At 40.4% G+C, this 16,330-nt stretch overlaps 2 protein-coding genes across 6 annotated transcripts; one reads left to right on the forward strand and one right to left on the reverse strand.

The window, feature by feature from the left end:
- Positions 1–871: 871 nt before the first annotated feature.
- On the reverse strand, positions 872–2,946 carry LOC134180332 (zinc finger protein ZFP2-like). 5 transcript variants are annotated; one of them, XM_062647499.1, is made up of 3 exons: positions 2,877–2,946; positions 1,663–2,416; positions 872–1,611 (listed from the first exon to the last, which is right to left on the reverse strand). In XM_062647499.1, the coding sequence occupies exons 2-3, from the start codon at positions 2,303–2,305 to the stop codon at positions 965–967; spliced, it is 1,290 nt and encodes a 429-aa protein (XP_062503483.1). In that variant the 5' UTR covers positions 2,306–2,416; positions 2,877–2,946; the 3' UTR covers positions 872–964. The 5 variants fall into 5 exon arrangements, with proteins under 5 accessions (XP_062503483.1, XP_062503460.1, XP_062503468.1 ...); XM_062647476.1 differs by having other exon boundaries at positions 1,663–2,768; positions 2,877–2,931; XM_062647484.1 differs by having other exon boundaries at positions 1,663–2,579; positions 2,663–2,928.
- Positions 2,947–8,642: 5,696 nt separating this feature from the next.
- Positions 8,643–10,837, forward strand: LOC134180323 (zinc finger protein ZFP2-like). Its single transcript, XM_062647459.1, has 3 exons — positions 8,643–8,655; positions 9,179–10,106; positions 10,154–10,837. Exons 2-3 carry the CDS (start codon positions 9,203–9,205, stop codon positions 10,795–10,797), a joined length of 1,548 nt encoding a protein of 515 aa, XP_062503443.1. The 5' UTR covers positions 8,643–8,655; positions 9,179–9,202; the 3' UTR covers positions 10,798–10,837.
- Positions 10,838–16,330: the final 5,493 nt, after the last annotated feature.

A 16,330-nucleotide genomic window follows, 5' to 3' on the forward strand; every position in this document is an offset into this window, starting at 1 on the left:
CTAGCTAGAACAACGTCGTGGACAAAAATAGCACCATCGAAATGTGTATACAGAGAACGCGTCTAGGCAGCAGTGGTCCAGCATAACGCGCGTTAATTCCTCATTTCCCTACATAATATAAACCAATTGAAAGAATAAAGTGTAATGTTTCTCACATCTCACGATGTCAAAAAATTATTAGGGAAATCTATTTCCCTACGCAACGATTAGATATTGATGAGGCAGTAATATAAAATTTCAAAATTTAAAATTGAATTTAAGACATCAAATTAGAAAATAATTATGAAAAGTAATGAATTTCTTATACACCGTAGACATGCACATGCACACAAAATCTAAGAGAGTTTTACACTAGTTATGACCAGATGTTATCACAGAAGTATTACTATGCTTTGATGATTGTGATTAGACGTACAGTATTGTTACTTGCTATACGTATATATTTTGCATTTTGCATTTTATATCTTTTTTATTTTTATATATTTTTATGGTTATTGTTTGTATTTATATTTTTTCACATTTTAATTGTATTTTTATAATTTTTATAATTATTTTTAGCTTATATCAGTTTAATTTTAGAAGATTGTGAGTGCACTGTGGTAGTTATTTCTATCACGTTACGAAACCAAACCTGTATTTAGTGTTGTTGTAAAAATTCATAGGTTGCGGAATAAATGCAATATGCAGATGTGTTAGAGAATGTGAATGATGTGTGAATAGATGTATGACATAAGTAAATAAATAAATAAATAGCAGAGTCAAAGTAGAGGCTCAGCCGCTGTGGTTTGTGTGCTTGAAAACATGTACATGCTTTCTTTCATGCGTGATGCAACAACAACGGAGTTTAACAAATTTAAGCAGGAACCTAGAATACACAATATATTCCATCAATATCCGGATAACGACGGTTTGTATTGTATATACACAAACACTGCAAACACAACCAGTTAACATTCATATCTAATCAGACAACATGCTCAATTTTCCAAGATAGTTCACATCTGTGTGAGCTGCAACTGTATTCCTCATTCTGTCTCAATTCATCAATTAACTCAAGCAGGTCCGTCGTAGACACAAATTTTTCCCTTGATTTACTAATCTCGTCACAACTGATCATGTTGCATAAACGATGACAAATAGCTAAAAATTGTGAACATGAGTCATATAACTTGACGAGGAGACAGATTAGTTGATGCAGGTCTTCTTCATATGACTTAGCACGTTGACATATCTTATTATGTAGGAGACAAGATGCTGCTGGATCTAACAGTTTGGTGGTCAGTCGAGATGTGATAAATATAGTGGTAGGGCTTATGTAGCCATGAATGATTCCCACTTGATGATGCAAATAGTCAACTGCACAAACAATGCCATAAGAAATATCAACTCTATCACGTACATTCATCTCATTATTCACGTCTGAATCAGCAAGCACATCAGACAAAGACGTTACAACTTTCTCCATCACCAACATGCCACTACACGTAGACACAGTCACACCATATGTCACAGCTATATTGGGATGGTGGAACATAGAGAAACCAGCAGATGAACTGCAGACACCACTGGAAGGAATGGATAGAAATGTAAGTAAGCTTCTATCACTAAACACTAACAACAAAATTACATAAACTGTCGAGCAAACTGATAAAAACACATTACTTGAAGAAGTTTGAACAGATAAATAAGTATTATTACAATGGAATTGAGACTTGCGTTGGTATTTCTTTTCTTTTTGGTGAGATCTTTGATATGACCTTTCTCCTGTGTGCATTCTCATATGAACTTTTAGATAATCAGATCGAGCAAATTTCTTTCCACACTCACTGCATTCATATGGCCTTTCTCCTGTGTGCAGTCTCATATGAACTTCTAAATTATACAATTTAGTAAACTTTTCACCACACTCCTTGCATTCATATGGCCTTTCTCCAGTGTGTATTCTCATATGAGCTTCTAGATGATGAGACCGAGTAAACTTCTTTCCACATTCATTGCATTCATATGGCCTTTCTCCAGTGTGCATTCTCATATGAACTCTTAGATGACCAGATCGAGTAAACTTCTTTCCACATTCACTGCATTCATATGGCCTTTCCCCTGTGTGCATTCTCATATGACCTTGCAGATTAAAAGATCGAGTAAATTTCTTTCCACACTCACTGCATTCATATGGTCTTTCACCAGTGTGCATTCTCAAATGAACATGTAGATTACCAGAGTGAGTAAACTTCTTTCCACACTCACTGCATTCATATTGCCTTTCTCCAGTGTGTAATATCATGCGTGATTTGAGATTCGACATGAAAGTCCAATAAATCTATTGCAGTTAGTTAAATCTTACAAGTAAACTTCCTCCACTCAGATGTGTGGGAGGTAGGGATTCCAAATGTCGATCACAAACTGATCGAGCAAACTGAAAAAAGATGCCTTAGTGTCACTATCTTACGAAAAATCAACACGGAAGTTAAAAACAATACTGTTCAACTATTAGTCGTTACTTAGTAAACTCAGTTTCTACTACAGTTAGAATCTTAGCCTGTGCGATGGAGTCCTCTAAAATTTTCACTGTCTCAAGACTGCAGAAACAAAATTCAAGCCCATTTAGGTATTTAGATTCTAAACGCAAACGCAGGATCACCGCAAATAAATAATTACATACGGGATATAGAACTTGCGACGAGCGAACAAACCGCTGTAAGCAGTCCACCGTTGCAAACGCTTCAATGCTTCAACTGAAGCTCATATGATCGCGGGAGAGACCAAAACTGAAAAGACGTAACGCGCAAATAGACACGCAAACAATTGCGTCCATGCACTGTTAAGCGAAAACCGTGTACGAACATGTTACGTATACGAAAAAGGATTATACTTACAGTTGGTGGCGAAGACGAGTCGGAAGTAGAGAAAGACAGACACGACGTACGTGCGCAAAAAATCGTCTCATGAGGTGGGGCGGTAGTCTCGCGTAGCCAGACCCTTACTTAGCGCGGCATAAGGGCGGGATAAAGGTCTGGCTACGCGAGACTATGCCGCGGCGTCACTATCTATTACCCCGTTTACATGAGTACTTGTAAGAGGGCCATCCTGTGCTGTCTCGGTTTCTATGGTACGTGTAAACGCGGGCCGAGCCGTGTCGAGCCGTGCCGAACCGTGCCAGCTCGGCTCGGTCTTTCTAGCCGGGCCAGCGCGCGCCAGCCCGGGGTAGCTCGGATCAAGGACATCGTGTTATAGTCTCGCGCAGCCAGCTCCTCCCCCTTTTTGACTTCCGTTGGCGTCAAAAAGGAGGAGGGGCTGGCTGCGCGAGACTAATCGTGTTAACGCATAGCATGCTGGAAAACGAGCCGCGCATGCTCATTTGATAGTCTCGCGTAGCCAGACTCTTTCCGCCGCGTCATACTACCGCGCGAAAATGGTACAACTAGCGTCGAGCGAGACAGAGACTCTGTGTCTTATCCAAATATGGAGCGACCAAGATGACGAAGAAGTCTAGCTTTGAACTCAGTTGCTGCATGCGCGCAACAGCAGTCGCCTAGCGATAAACCTACGAGGTCTCGTCTAGATCCTAGGCATTCTCGATCTATAGCCCTAGAGAAAAACGCGAGCAGGTTGGTTTCTGTCCATTGCTAACTCGAGCTATGTCAAGCTTAAGTAACTAACGCACGTTAGCGACACTCATTGGCTACGTGCATGTGTACAGCGTGTCGTGTAAACGCGGACCGGAATACTGGGCTGGCAGGGGCTGGCGCGGCTCGGCTCGGCTCGGCTCGGCTCGGCTCGCTACGCGTGCTTGTGTAAACAGGTTATAAGGCCCTAGGCACTAACCCACCATCCCGTTCTCCGCACGGGCGAACTAGATTATTATCTAGGCTGCTAGCTAGCTAGTAAATAAATTTATTGTTGTAGGCATTCACGAAGCACATCTCATTCACAGAATTGGCAGCCACAGACAGAATTTCATTGCATTTTTATTCCGTTCTGAACAATTAGCTAGCGGCCCGACAGAATTCTCATGAAGAAACTGAGATTAGATTCCGTATATCCCGTTCAATGATATCGCGTTCTGAGAAATTAGCAATAATCGAGTAACCCATTGCAAATTATCATAAAGTGTTTACATAGATGAGTGTCCGTCTTTAGCAAATTATCATGAAGTGTTTACATTGATGAGTGTCCGTCTCTAGAATCCCATTGATTGGATTATTGGTTGTTTAATATCCCCTTGAAGACAAAGACAGTCAACCGAGGGTCCTGTTTTTTCCAAAAATGTTGTTGATCGGACTAATTAATTTTAATTAGTTAATGATATCCCGTTGAAGCCATTTCGACAGTCTCGTTAGACACCGCGTTACTTCGAAGACGTCATGGAGAACAGATGTCTCGAACCTTCGACGCGAATCCAATTTGGAAAATATGCAGCGGCAACAAAGTCACGTGCAACTACGTAAAGGCAATCCGTTCTCGTAGATAGATCTGTTCGAAGTCACGACTTGTTTGACTCTCGCCATTTCGACCGTCCCGTTGGGCGTCGTCACTTCGAAGACGTTGCTGGCGTTGCGAAGAACACGTGTATCAAATGTGGCAAGAAATCGATTCGCCTACACGCCAAACGAGAGTCTCGCGTAGAGAAACGGTCTGGCTACGCGAGACTAGCCAAACGAACGTTAGATGCTTTTTCAAGACCCGGATATAACCCATTCTCCGCACGGGCAGATTATCTATTAATTAATACTACTATTGGTTAGTAAAGTTAATTGGTCTAACGTTGTATGCAAATTTATGTTGTTGCATGAGTTTACATGCATTTTTACTCCGTTCTAAAAAATTAGCAGCCAGACAGAATTCTCATTCAGAGATAAATCCCGTTCAATTATATCCTGTTCGGAGACATTAGCAAGAATCGAGTATTCCAATGTTTGCAAATTTATATGTTGTTGCATGAGTATCCCGTTCTAATTTATCCTAGAGTGTATCTCTGAAGAATTAGCAGCCTGGCAGAATTCTCATGAAGAATTTCATTCAGAGTTCTATCCCGGTCAATGGTATCCCGTTCTGAGACTATTGATTGTTATCTAGCTAGTATCCCGTTGAAGACAAAGAACATGTAACGGAGTGTGTCCCGTTTCCAAAAATGATCCAGGGGCGGATCTAGAGGATGTCCCATGGTGCACCGGACACCCTGCCCCCAGTCGATTAAGGTCTTCGTCGTGTTCGGAATCGCGAGGTTCATTCGAGGTTATGAAGTTCCCGTCTCCCGGATATGAAGAGGACAAAGGCGATACACGTACAAACGACTTTATTGGAATCACTTTCTAGGTAATCCATTGTGCGTTTTACGTTGTCTGCATGAGTAGCTCGTGTCTATCTAGACGTAGACTCCTACCGCTACCTCTGACGTCTAGCTAATAGCCTAGTGTTGCATTCAATGATTGGTGTTTCTCCGTTGATGTTGACAGACTCGCCGATGAGAAGCGACATTACCCAGAGGAATCGATGTCGCAAACGATGTCAGAGTCTCTATACATAAACTCCCGGATGACTGAGGAGAAACCCAGTTCGCGGGCGAGTACGTGCTGCATCAGTAGTGTATTGTAGAGTCGACTGTCTTGCTATGATGGCTCTATTAGTCTCCCTTCCTTGTGTGTCAAGTAGCAGTCAGCCGCATGAATGGATTAGCTCTGATGCATGTTCATTACGGATTAGACATCGATCTATAAGATGTTGTAGATATGTTTGCTAGACGACACCCTAGAAGACTAAAATTGGCAAACATTGTCGACTCTGATGAAGTGTAGTTTATGTTTGTGTGTGTGTCCTTGTGTGGGCATTGAAGCATTGTTCTTTTGCGCCATCGTACGCGTTTGACGAAATGTGTAAACTTAGGTGACCTACAGTACAAGTCCAGTGACTGTGTTCGGAGACCCGGTTTCTCTAAATTGATGTCAAAATTGGGACACCCCAAACTCTTTCCTGCATCCGCCTCTGAAATCCCGTTCAACGGTTGATTGGATTATTGATTGGTTGAAGCCATTTCGACTTGGACGCCGAGTTACTTCGAAGACGTTGCTGTCGTTGCGAGGAATAGGTGTATCAAACTTGGCATTTATCCGACACGAATCCCGTTTGGAAATATACCCGAGCAGCAGAACTGGAAGTCACGTAGTTGAAGGTTATTCCGTGGATAAATAAACCTTCATCATCATCATCATCATCATCAACGTGCAGTTACGTACTCACCCGGATAATCCGTTTCCCGTATATCACCTCGTGCTGGCTCTCGACAGTCCCGGGCCCGCTGAACGTCATCACTTCGCCAGCAATAAACGACACGCTCAGCGCGTACCATCCGACGCCGGGAACGGGCAGCTTATATTCGGTGCAGATCCGATACGCCGTTACGAAGATATTCGCGCGCGAGAAGAGGCGGGTTCAATCGGCCGGAAATCGCGTCGTCGCGGGAGAAGTACGGAAGACGACGACAGCTTCACTTTCGACTGGTATGGATTTGGCGAGCGCGAGCCAATTTTGACGGTGTTCAGACTCGCTCTTCCTTTTACCTTGATTTACATACGAAGCCACACCGAAGCCACACACACACACACACACACACACACACACACACACACACACACACACACACACACACACACACACAACAGGTTTCCTTTTATATAGAGACTAGCTCACCATCCCGTTCTTTGCACGGCCAGACTAAATATTAATATTACTAATGGTTAGTAAGTTTCTGGAATCAGGCAAATGGTTTTGTTACTGAGTATACCTTTTAATGAAAAAATTATACATGTAGCAGAAAGTATCTAGAAGTGCGTGTGTTTGATGGTTGGAGAAACAGAAGAGGTGTAGCCAGGTCACGTACAGTTTAGAAAGATCTTTGTAGATTTCCAAAGTCTTCATTGTAACATTAACGTATATTGGTTATTATCGATCCCTGTGCAAAAAAGTTCAAATCACAGCACAAAACAACTATACTACAACATGCCTTTGTCAGCGTAACCCGAACCAGACCACGTGGAGGTCAGGATATATACTGGCTCAAAAAAATTGGATGAGACACGTGCTTTCAGTGAATAAAAAGATGAGCATCTAGTTGACAGCAGTTCCTGGTACACTATGTTTTCAGGAGGCTTGTCCGTTTAATTTCAGCTCCTTGGATGGAACTGTCAGAACCAGTTAGAACAGTTTCTGAACTAAATCGAACGCAAATACCAACGGTTTCCTAGAACTGCTGGAATTGCAATCGGACTCGCCCTATGTGCATCAATGACTCGGTGTTCTCCCCATACTATTTCAAAAGATTGGGCTGTGTGGGCATGATCCAAAAGCAATGTCTAAGCAAAATATTCAGTTGTTAAAGGTATTGGTGGAATGATATATGCTCGTCTCGAAATGTACCTCTACATGATACCTAGGAGTGGCTAGCCAAAGACATAAATACAATCACGGAAAGCCACAACCTGAGATTCCATGCATTGCTTTCGCACTCAGTCTCTGTGGGCAAGCCACAGACTGAGATATCATGCAGTGCTTTTGCACTCAACTTCAGCTGGGCTGAGCTAGTAGCCATGCAAAGCCACAACCTGAGATTCCATGCAGTGCTATTGCACTCAACCTCAGTGAGGTGAAAACCATAGACTGAGATACCATGCAGTGCTTTCACACTCAACTCAGCTGGACTGAACAGGCAAAGCCACATCCAGTGATACTATGCATATCACTCATACTACCCCTAAACCGATAGTTTAAACGCTAGTAGACGACTGGTAAAAGTCCATTGATTTGAAAAGTGGTACGGCCATGGTCGTTTGGCCGATGCCCTTCCGACGCCCCTGCTCATGAAGTGAGTATACTGTATACACTTTTTTGCAGATGCACCCCGGCTATTATGACATTTACTGGGCCGCGGCTAATGCTGCAACGTTAACTATTGTATTTGTGTCAGTTCGTCCACTTGCTATTGCAGTTGTTGTATTTCATCTGAACAACCTTGTGAATTGAACAGAACCTTCGCTGTTGCACAAATTGAATTCTGCGCTCGTCAAGTGTCAAAGTAGTCGGGCTCGATAGACCCAAGGAGTTTCGACAGTTTGCAAGTTTGTGTCTCTTCGTTCCATCCGTTTGCTTTGGAACAAATTTCACATCTTTTTTAATTAACCACTTTCCTCCATTTTCTAGTTCCTTTGGAGAGTATACACGTGTGTGTGTGTGTGTGTGTGTGTGTGTGTGTGTGTGTGTGTGTGTGTGTGTGTGTGTGTGTGTATGTGTGTGTGTGTGTGTGTGTGTGTGTGTGTGTGTGTGTGTGTGTGTGTGTGTGTGTGTGTGTGTGTGTGTGTGTGTGTGTGTGTGTGTGTGTGTGTGTGTGTGTGTGTGTGTGTGTGTGTGTGTGTGTGTGTGTGTGTGTGTGTGTGTGTGTGTGTGTGTGTGTGTGTGTGTGTACAGCCGGAACACTGCGTGATGTGTCATTATTTGACCAAATCACTGTTTACCAATTTAGTGGCGCTGAACCCTAGTATAATCTGAGTTAAATTAATTTTAATTTTCTGTATGTGATTGCTGCGCGAGTCTACGCCCTACAGTAGGTTTAGCGCACGTTATGCCATATATCTGTTTTTGCTGGACTCGTGTTCGTCACTAAATGTAAGTATAATTCTTTTTTGTGTGTACTAAGGACATCTTCGTATACTATTTTTCGCATACCAGTGCATAGACACGATAGTTTGCTTGCTACGGCGTGCCAAGCTACTTACTTGCTAGATGTCTTGATCTCTCGCTCAATCCTATGACAATTAATGGTTATGTGTATAGCTTTAGTTGAAGCATAAGAGGTTTCTCAATGGTGGACTGCTTTTAGCCTATGTACAGCGGTTTTCTTCGCTCGTTGCAAGTTCTAGCATATCCCGTATGTATTCACCAGATTACTTGCTATGATATTCTACGTTGACGTCTAGACTATACCGAAAGCAATACTGAGTTGACTTGAATTTTGTCCGTGCAATCTTGGGACAGTGAAAATTTTATGGGACCCCATCGCACAGAAGAAGGTTCTAGTAGTAGAAACTGAGTTAGTTGGCGTCTAATCGTTGCGCGTGCATTATTGTTTTTCACTTTACGTGTTGATTTTTCGTAAGATAGTCGACATCAATGCATCGTTTGTCGTTAGTGGCTCAAGTTTCTTGTCACACACATGTTATTACACACTGGAGAAAAGCGATACAAATGCAGTGAGTGTGGAAAGAACTTTACTCAATCTGGTAGTCTACAAGTTCATATGAGAACACACACAGGAGAAAGACCATATGAATGCAGCGAGTGTGGAAAGAAATTTACTCGATCTGGTATTCTACAAGTTCATTTGAGAAAGCACACTGGAGAAAAGCCGTATGAATGCAAGGAGTGCGGGGAAAAGTTTACTCAATCTGGTATTCTACAAGTTCATATGAGATTGCACACTGGAGAAAGACCATATGAATGCAGTGAGTGTGGAAAGAAATTTACTCACTCTGGTAGTCTGCAAGTTCATATGAGAATGCACACTGGAGAAAGACCATATGAATGCAGTGAGTGTGGAAAGAAATATACTCAATTTGGTGTTCTACAAGTTCATATGAGAAAGCACACAGGAGAAAGGCCATATGAATGCAGTGAGTGTGGAAAGAAATTTTTTCAATCTGGTCATCTACGAGTTCATATGAGATTGCACACAAAAGAAACACCATATGAATGTAGTGAGTGTGGAAAGAAATTTAATCGATCTAGTAGTCTACAATTTCATGCGAGAGTACACACAGGAGAAAAGCCATATCAATGCAGTAAGTGTGGAAAGAAGTTTACTCAGCCTGGCAATCTAAACGTACATATGAGAATACACACAGGGAAAAGGCCATATCAAAGACCTCATCGTAAAGAAAAGAAATACCATTGTGAACGTCGTGGAGAAGTCTTTGATGTTGCAGCAGTAGATAGAAGACACCAGGAAGTTCACACTCAAGAAGACATAAGTGCTCAAAAGCATACAGATTTGATATCACTCGCCAGCAGCTCTCAGTCTCACTCTAGTAGTACTCATTTATCTATTCAAACTTCAAGTAGTGTGTTTCTATCAGTTTACTCAATATTTTATGTAATTGTTTGTTAGTGTTTAGTGATAGAAGCTTATTTACATTTCTATCTATTCCTTCCAATGGTGTCTGCAGTTCATCTGCTATTTTCTCTATGTTCAACCATCCCAATGTAGCTGTGACATATGGTGTGACTGTGTCTACGTGTAGTGACATGTTGGTGATGGAGAAAGTTGTAACGTCTTTGTCTGATGTGCTTGCTGATTCAGACGTGAATGATGAAATCAATATGCGAGAGAGAGTTGATATTTCTTATGGCATTGTTTGTGCAGTTGACTGTTTGCATCATCAAGTGGGAATCATTCATGGCTACATCAGCCCTACCACTATATTTATCACATCTCGACTGACTGCCAAACTGTTAGATCCAGCAGCATCTTGTCTCCTGCATAATAAGATATGTCAACATGCTAAGTCATATGAGGAAGATCTGCACCAACTAATCTGTCTTCTCATCAAGTTATACGACTCATATTCACAATTTTCATCTGTTTGTCATCGTTTATGCAACATGATCAGTCGTGATGAAATTAATAAGTCAAGGGAAAAATTTGTATCTACAACAGACCTGCTGGAGTTAATTGATGAATTGAAGCATAATGAGGAATACAGTTGCTGCTCACACAGACATGAACTATCTTGGAAATTTGAAATTGATTAAGTTAGCTGATTAGATATGAATGTTTGTAAAGTTAAATAGATTTGTTGAACAATGAAAGCAATGTTTGTGTTGGTGTTTGCGTTGGTGTTTGGATATTGTGCATTTACGTCTCTGCTTTTAATTAGTTTATCATTGTTGTTGCATCGCTCATATTTTCAAGCTCACAAACCATGGACTCTGTCCCATTTCTTCCTTTACCTGTCAATGTCACACACTCACATCATTCACATTCTCTAGCTCTATTATTTACTCATCTACATAATTCATTGATTCTGCAACCTACTAATTTGTACAACACAACAATAATACAGGTTTGGCTTTGGAACGTAGAAATAAGCTTTAAGTACTGCTCACAATCTTTCAAAAATAATACTAACAAAAATAAATAATATTAGCAAAAACAAATAATACTAACAAAAATAAATAATAATTATAAAAATATAAAACGAGAAATAAAGAATATTTAAAGGCAATATTATTCTTACAAGATCATCTAAGCATGTGATAATAACAAATTCATTTGTGAAGATGTCATATCTGTCATCAGTGATGTGAGACTTCCTTAGATTTTTGTTGGCCTGTGTCTAAAGTGTATAAAACATTCATTAAAATTTGATAATTGTTTTGTGACTTGACGTCTTAGATTTAATTTTAAAAAATTTTAATTTTTAATTACTGCTTGATTAATGTCTAATTGCTGCATAGAGAGGTAGATTTTTGACATAATTGAAATGTGAGGAACACTACACTATATTTTCTCATGTTGTTTGCCATGTGATTATATCATGGTAATATGTAAAATCAGGGAAATGTTCAATTGCTTTTGTTGTCAAACAATCCGCACACTGTGTTGCAGTAAATATGCTCTATCCATCTGTTACTCTGTTTTGTTAACCTTTATTAACATGGAAAGATAAAACTTATTTCATTAAAACAAATCCAGACCGAATACGCAAATTCTTTAATGCTTGGATATTTGGACATGAAATCGGACCGACATACCAAAATAGAACTAATGTAATGATCATGTGACATTTTGAGCATGGATACTAAACAAGTTGCGCAAGACACCGAGTGGAATGTGGAAACAGTAACTCAGAGGCGTGGAAATTAATGGCATCCAATTTGAGGGGCAAATCTGGATGTCATTATTGGAGCTCTTCGTTTTTCCACTATACAGTACAAAAGTCTCTAGCTAAACATCTGTCACAATTTACTGAAGTTACAAGGGCGAATCTAAGGGAGGTGTACATACAGGGTCATGACCTCACCTCCAGAGACCAACCAATAGATCTCACACAATACAAATAAAATTGCGCCTACGGCTATGGCTAAACAGTTGTCACTATGTGAATATACTTGTATAGCGAGTTAGTTGTTGCCTTGATTTTCTATCTCCAGAATCACTACTATTCTCTACTCTGAAAAATGTGGATGCAATGTTGTGTTCTCTAGAGCCTTGAAGTCTGGATTTTCACTTGAGGACTCATGCAGATCGGCCAGCAGTGCAAGTTGAAATCCAGAGAAGTTGCAGCCCTGGGTGATAAGCATCAGTAATACAGTATCACACGTATGCTACGGCTATTGGAGCATCAGTAAATTTGGCTAGTAATTTCACTCAATGTATAATAATAAGAGGATTCGATTGCTAATTATGTGGTCTATATACAATCCGAAGCATTGTACAACACCTGACAATTGGTTCCAGCGGCTGAGCCCAACGACTTTGTTTCTTTGGTTTATTGATCGTCATCTTTGCTCTATGCCCACCAAGTGCAAGCTATATATAGGTTCTGCTGCGATCATTACTACAGTTTTTTAAACCAATTCAGAATTAGAGGTTGAGTTAACTTATCAATGAATCTATTAGCAATATGAGCTTTTGCTACTTAATTAAAGCATTATACTCTAATTAATTAATTAATAAACAAGACAAAAACCGGAGAATTGAGGTGACCGCGGAAAAAGACAAAAGAAGAATTTGCTGACGTCTCAGAAGTCATGCATGGCTAAACAAATATATACCTACAGTGTAGATGTCTTGTACGTTACAGTCAGTCAACAAGTGGTCTGTGCAAGTCTTGCCTAGCATTTTCATCTTCGACAGCATGCTGTGAAAGGTAGTTTTGTTACGAAGCCATTTCGAAAGCCTTCAAAAAGCGCGTGTTGCGATAGAAGGAAGTCAAAAACAAATCCCATTACTAGCAAATAATTAAGATCGAGGTATGCAGCCGGAGGAGCTTAATTACGCATTATTACTAGCTAGAGTAATCTGGCAAGAACATTGAACATCAGATTAAATATCACATCAATTTGGCCAGCTAGATGTACTCGCAGGGCCCCGGGAAGGAAGTGTAGCATATACAGTTTATACAGTATTACTTGTGTATAAAAATCAGTGAGCACATGAGTGTACAATTATCTGATAGTAGCGCCGAGTTCTAGTTGTTGTTAATTACGCCTCGTCTTGCAAACCATGCACGGTTGGCTTCCCCATAGTTGAGTTACTCACTGCAGAACGAAGAGACACAAACTTGCAAACTACCGACACTCCTAGGGTCTAACGAGCCCGACTACTTTGACATTTGGCGAGCGCAGAATTCAATTTGTGCAACAGCGAAGGTTTCGTTTAATTCACAAGGTTCTGCAAAAGAAATACAACAGCTGCAAAAGCAAGTGGACGAACTAACACAACTGTAATACTTTAAATAATAGTTGCAGCATTAGCCGCGGCTCAGTAATGGTCAATCGGATGTTTTCGGTGCATCACAAAATGTAAATATAAATGTTATAGCTACTGATCACACAAGTCTAGATACAGAATAAATTAGTAATTCAAACATCAATATTACCATCCTTGTACTGGCAATATAGGTCGTGATTACTTGGTTCTGCAGTCAACACTTCACCTGATTGGGTGAGTGAAAAGTTGTAGTCCCTCGGGTTTCCAATGCTTCTGCAATCTTTTCATCCAGCTATGTGCAGTTATAGTCTAGCTTCTTCATCCTACAGAGCCACCAGATTATATCTCACTTGAATTTCTTGAACTAGGGCTTGCTGCAACTAAGTTTACTAAGTCTTTCCAAATGTCTTTCTTTCTTCTGTTGCTTGACAACTTCCTGTCTTTGTATCTACTGATAATTTTTCTGCTTTAAAAAAGCAAGTACATAGACATCAGCCAACTCAGAGGACATCTCAACAGCAACTGCTCGTTCCATTCACTCGATCCATCAGTTCAAACAATAATCAGAAATATTGTTGTAAAAGTTGATCCATTACTATGACTAAGTACATGCAGCTACGTACACTATTAATGCTGCTGCGTTGACCTGAAGCATTAGTTATTCTCATCTGTTGTAGTATGCTGCTTGCATTTTTCCAATAGTTAACATACACTTTATACTACAGAAGAAGAACACTTCGGTCAATAGCTACAGACCACAGATACATCATACTTGCCAATAATAATCGACTTACTGCATGTAGAGCTGCTCTTAAAAACAAACTGTAATTGTAGTGTCATTTGCATCGTAAAAATTCAAAAACATACCGACATTGTAAATCGCCTCCAGAAATTATCCGCGTGTTTGGGAAGCATATCACAAATCACGAAAGAACGCTAGAAACATCAAGATACAGCCAACTATACTACCGCATCCAAGACAAGAATAATAATGCTTAATTAAGTGTCAGTGCGAGATTGTAAGATCTAATGGATCGAAACAAAATAGCTCAAACAACTTTTTCTGTTGCTCAGTCTTCACAAGCATCAGAGAGTTGGAAACGTACATTGAATAACTGAAACTAATAGCAGAAAGAACTTATACATGTTCTACATGCAAATCAAAGTTGAAGCTGCTGCAAGGGTTTCGATCACAGCAAGCACAACAAGCTATTGGGCTGCAGGATATCAGTTTGAGTCAGATGCATCTTTCACAGGTGGATGAAGCTAAGAGAAGTACTCAATCTCTGCGACCAGAAGAGCATCAACGTTTACAAATTGCACCCAAAGAAATCTGCTTGGACTACGTAGTTCGGATGCTGCAGTACTACATAATTAGAACGTTAGAGTTATAAGGTACAGACTTATTACTAGAACACAATACTGTCACTAGATTCATGGAGTGTATTTTACAGTAAGTGCTGACTGTCATATGTCTATATATTTGTTTACCTTTCTTCTGCTTATTGATATTAAAGATATTTTAAATTTTGTAGCAACAATTAAAAATTAAAAATTTAATGTTCTTATATAGTTCAACAAACTCATGAAGTTGTCAACTGTATACTAAATACGATTAGCACATACAACACTATATCCAATAAAGAAGCACTAAAGTGCTAAAGTTAAAACCCGTGGCTGCTATCCAGTTGTTCTCTCGCTTATTAGTTCTACACCAGTCTACTATAGACTGTAATTGTTTTCTCACTCATTATTTACTGTAACTAACAGCCTATGTGGAGTAGCTAATACCACCCACATCTGTCTATCAACCCACCCACATCTGAGTGGTCATTGAGTCATCGAGCTGGCCAGCCTGTGCTACCGTAACCTTAGCGCATGCGCGCCTTGAGTTAATCAGGCAAACAATTTATTGATTTCCATGAGCACTGCTCTATTGTCTAGCTAGAACTCGGCGTTTCAGTAGACGGTCTGAAAACTCCGTTGGACGTGTTACTCACGAATGCGAGGCGCCTACGGATACCGTACAACTAGTTAGTAAACAAGACAAGAACCGGAGAATTGAGGTGACCGCGGGAAAAGACAAAAGAAGAATTTGCTGACCTCTCAGAAGTCATGCATGGCTGAACAAATAGCTACAGTGATGGCTTGTACGTTAGAGTCAGTCAACAAGTCGTCTGTGCAAGTCTTGCTTAACATTTTCATCTTCGACAGCATGCTGTGAAAGGTAGTTTCGTTACGAAGCCATTTCGAAGTCTTCAAAGCGTGTTGTGATAGAAGGGAGCCAATGACAAATCCAAGTACTAGCAATTAAGATCGAGGTATGCAGCTGCAGAAGCTTAATTAATTTACGCCATTATTACTAGTTAGAGTAATCTGGCAAGAACATTGGACATCAAATTAAATATCACATCAATTTGGCCAGCTAGGTGTACTCGCAGGGCCCCGGGGAAGAAGTGTAGCATATACAGTTTATACAGTACTAGTATTACTTGTGTATAAAATCAGTGCACACATGCGTGTACAATTATCTGATAGTAGCGCGCTCTCGCCGAGTTCTAGTTGTTGTCAATTAAATCTCGTCTTGCAATCCATGCACGGTTGGCTTCCCCCATAGTTGAGTTACTCACTGCAGAACGAAGAGACTCAAACTTGCAAACTACCGACACTCCTAGGGTCTAACGTGTCAGACTACTTTTGACATTTGGCGAGCGCAGAATTCAATTTGTGCAAAAGCGAAGGTTCCGCTCAATTCACAAGGTTCTGCAGATGAAATACAACAACTGCAAAAGCAAGTGGACGAACTGACACAACTGCAATACTATAGATAATAGCTGCAGCATTGGCCGC

The sequence above is a fragment of the Corticium candelabrum genome, chromosome 1, assembly GCF_963422355.1.
Source record: "Corticium candelabrum chromosome 1, ooCorCand1.1, whole genome shotgun sequence".
In the NCBI taxonomy this organism is placed as follows: domain Eukaryota; kingdom Metazoa; phylum Porifera; class Homoscleromorpha; order Homosclerophorida; family Plakinidae; genus Corticium; species Corticium candelabrum.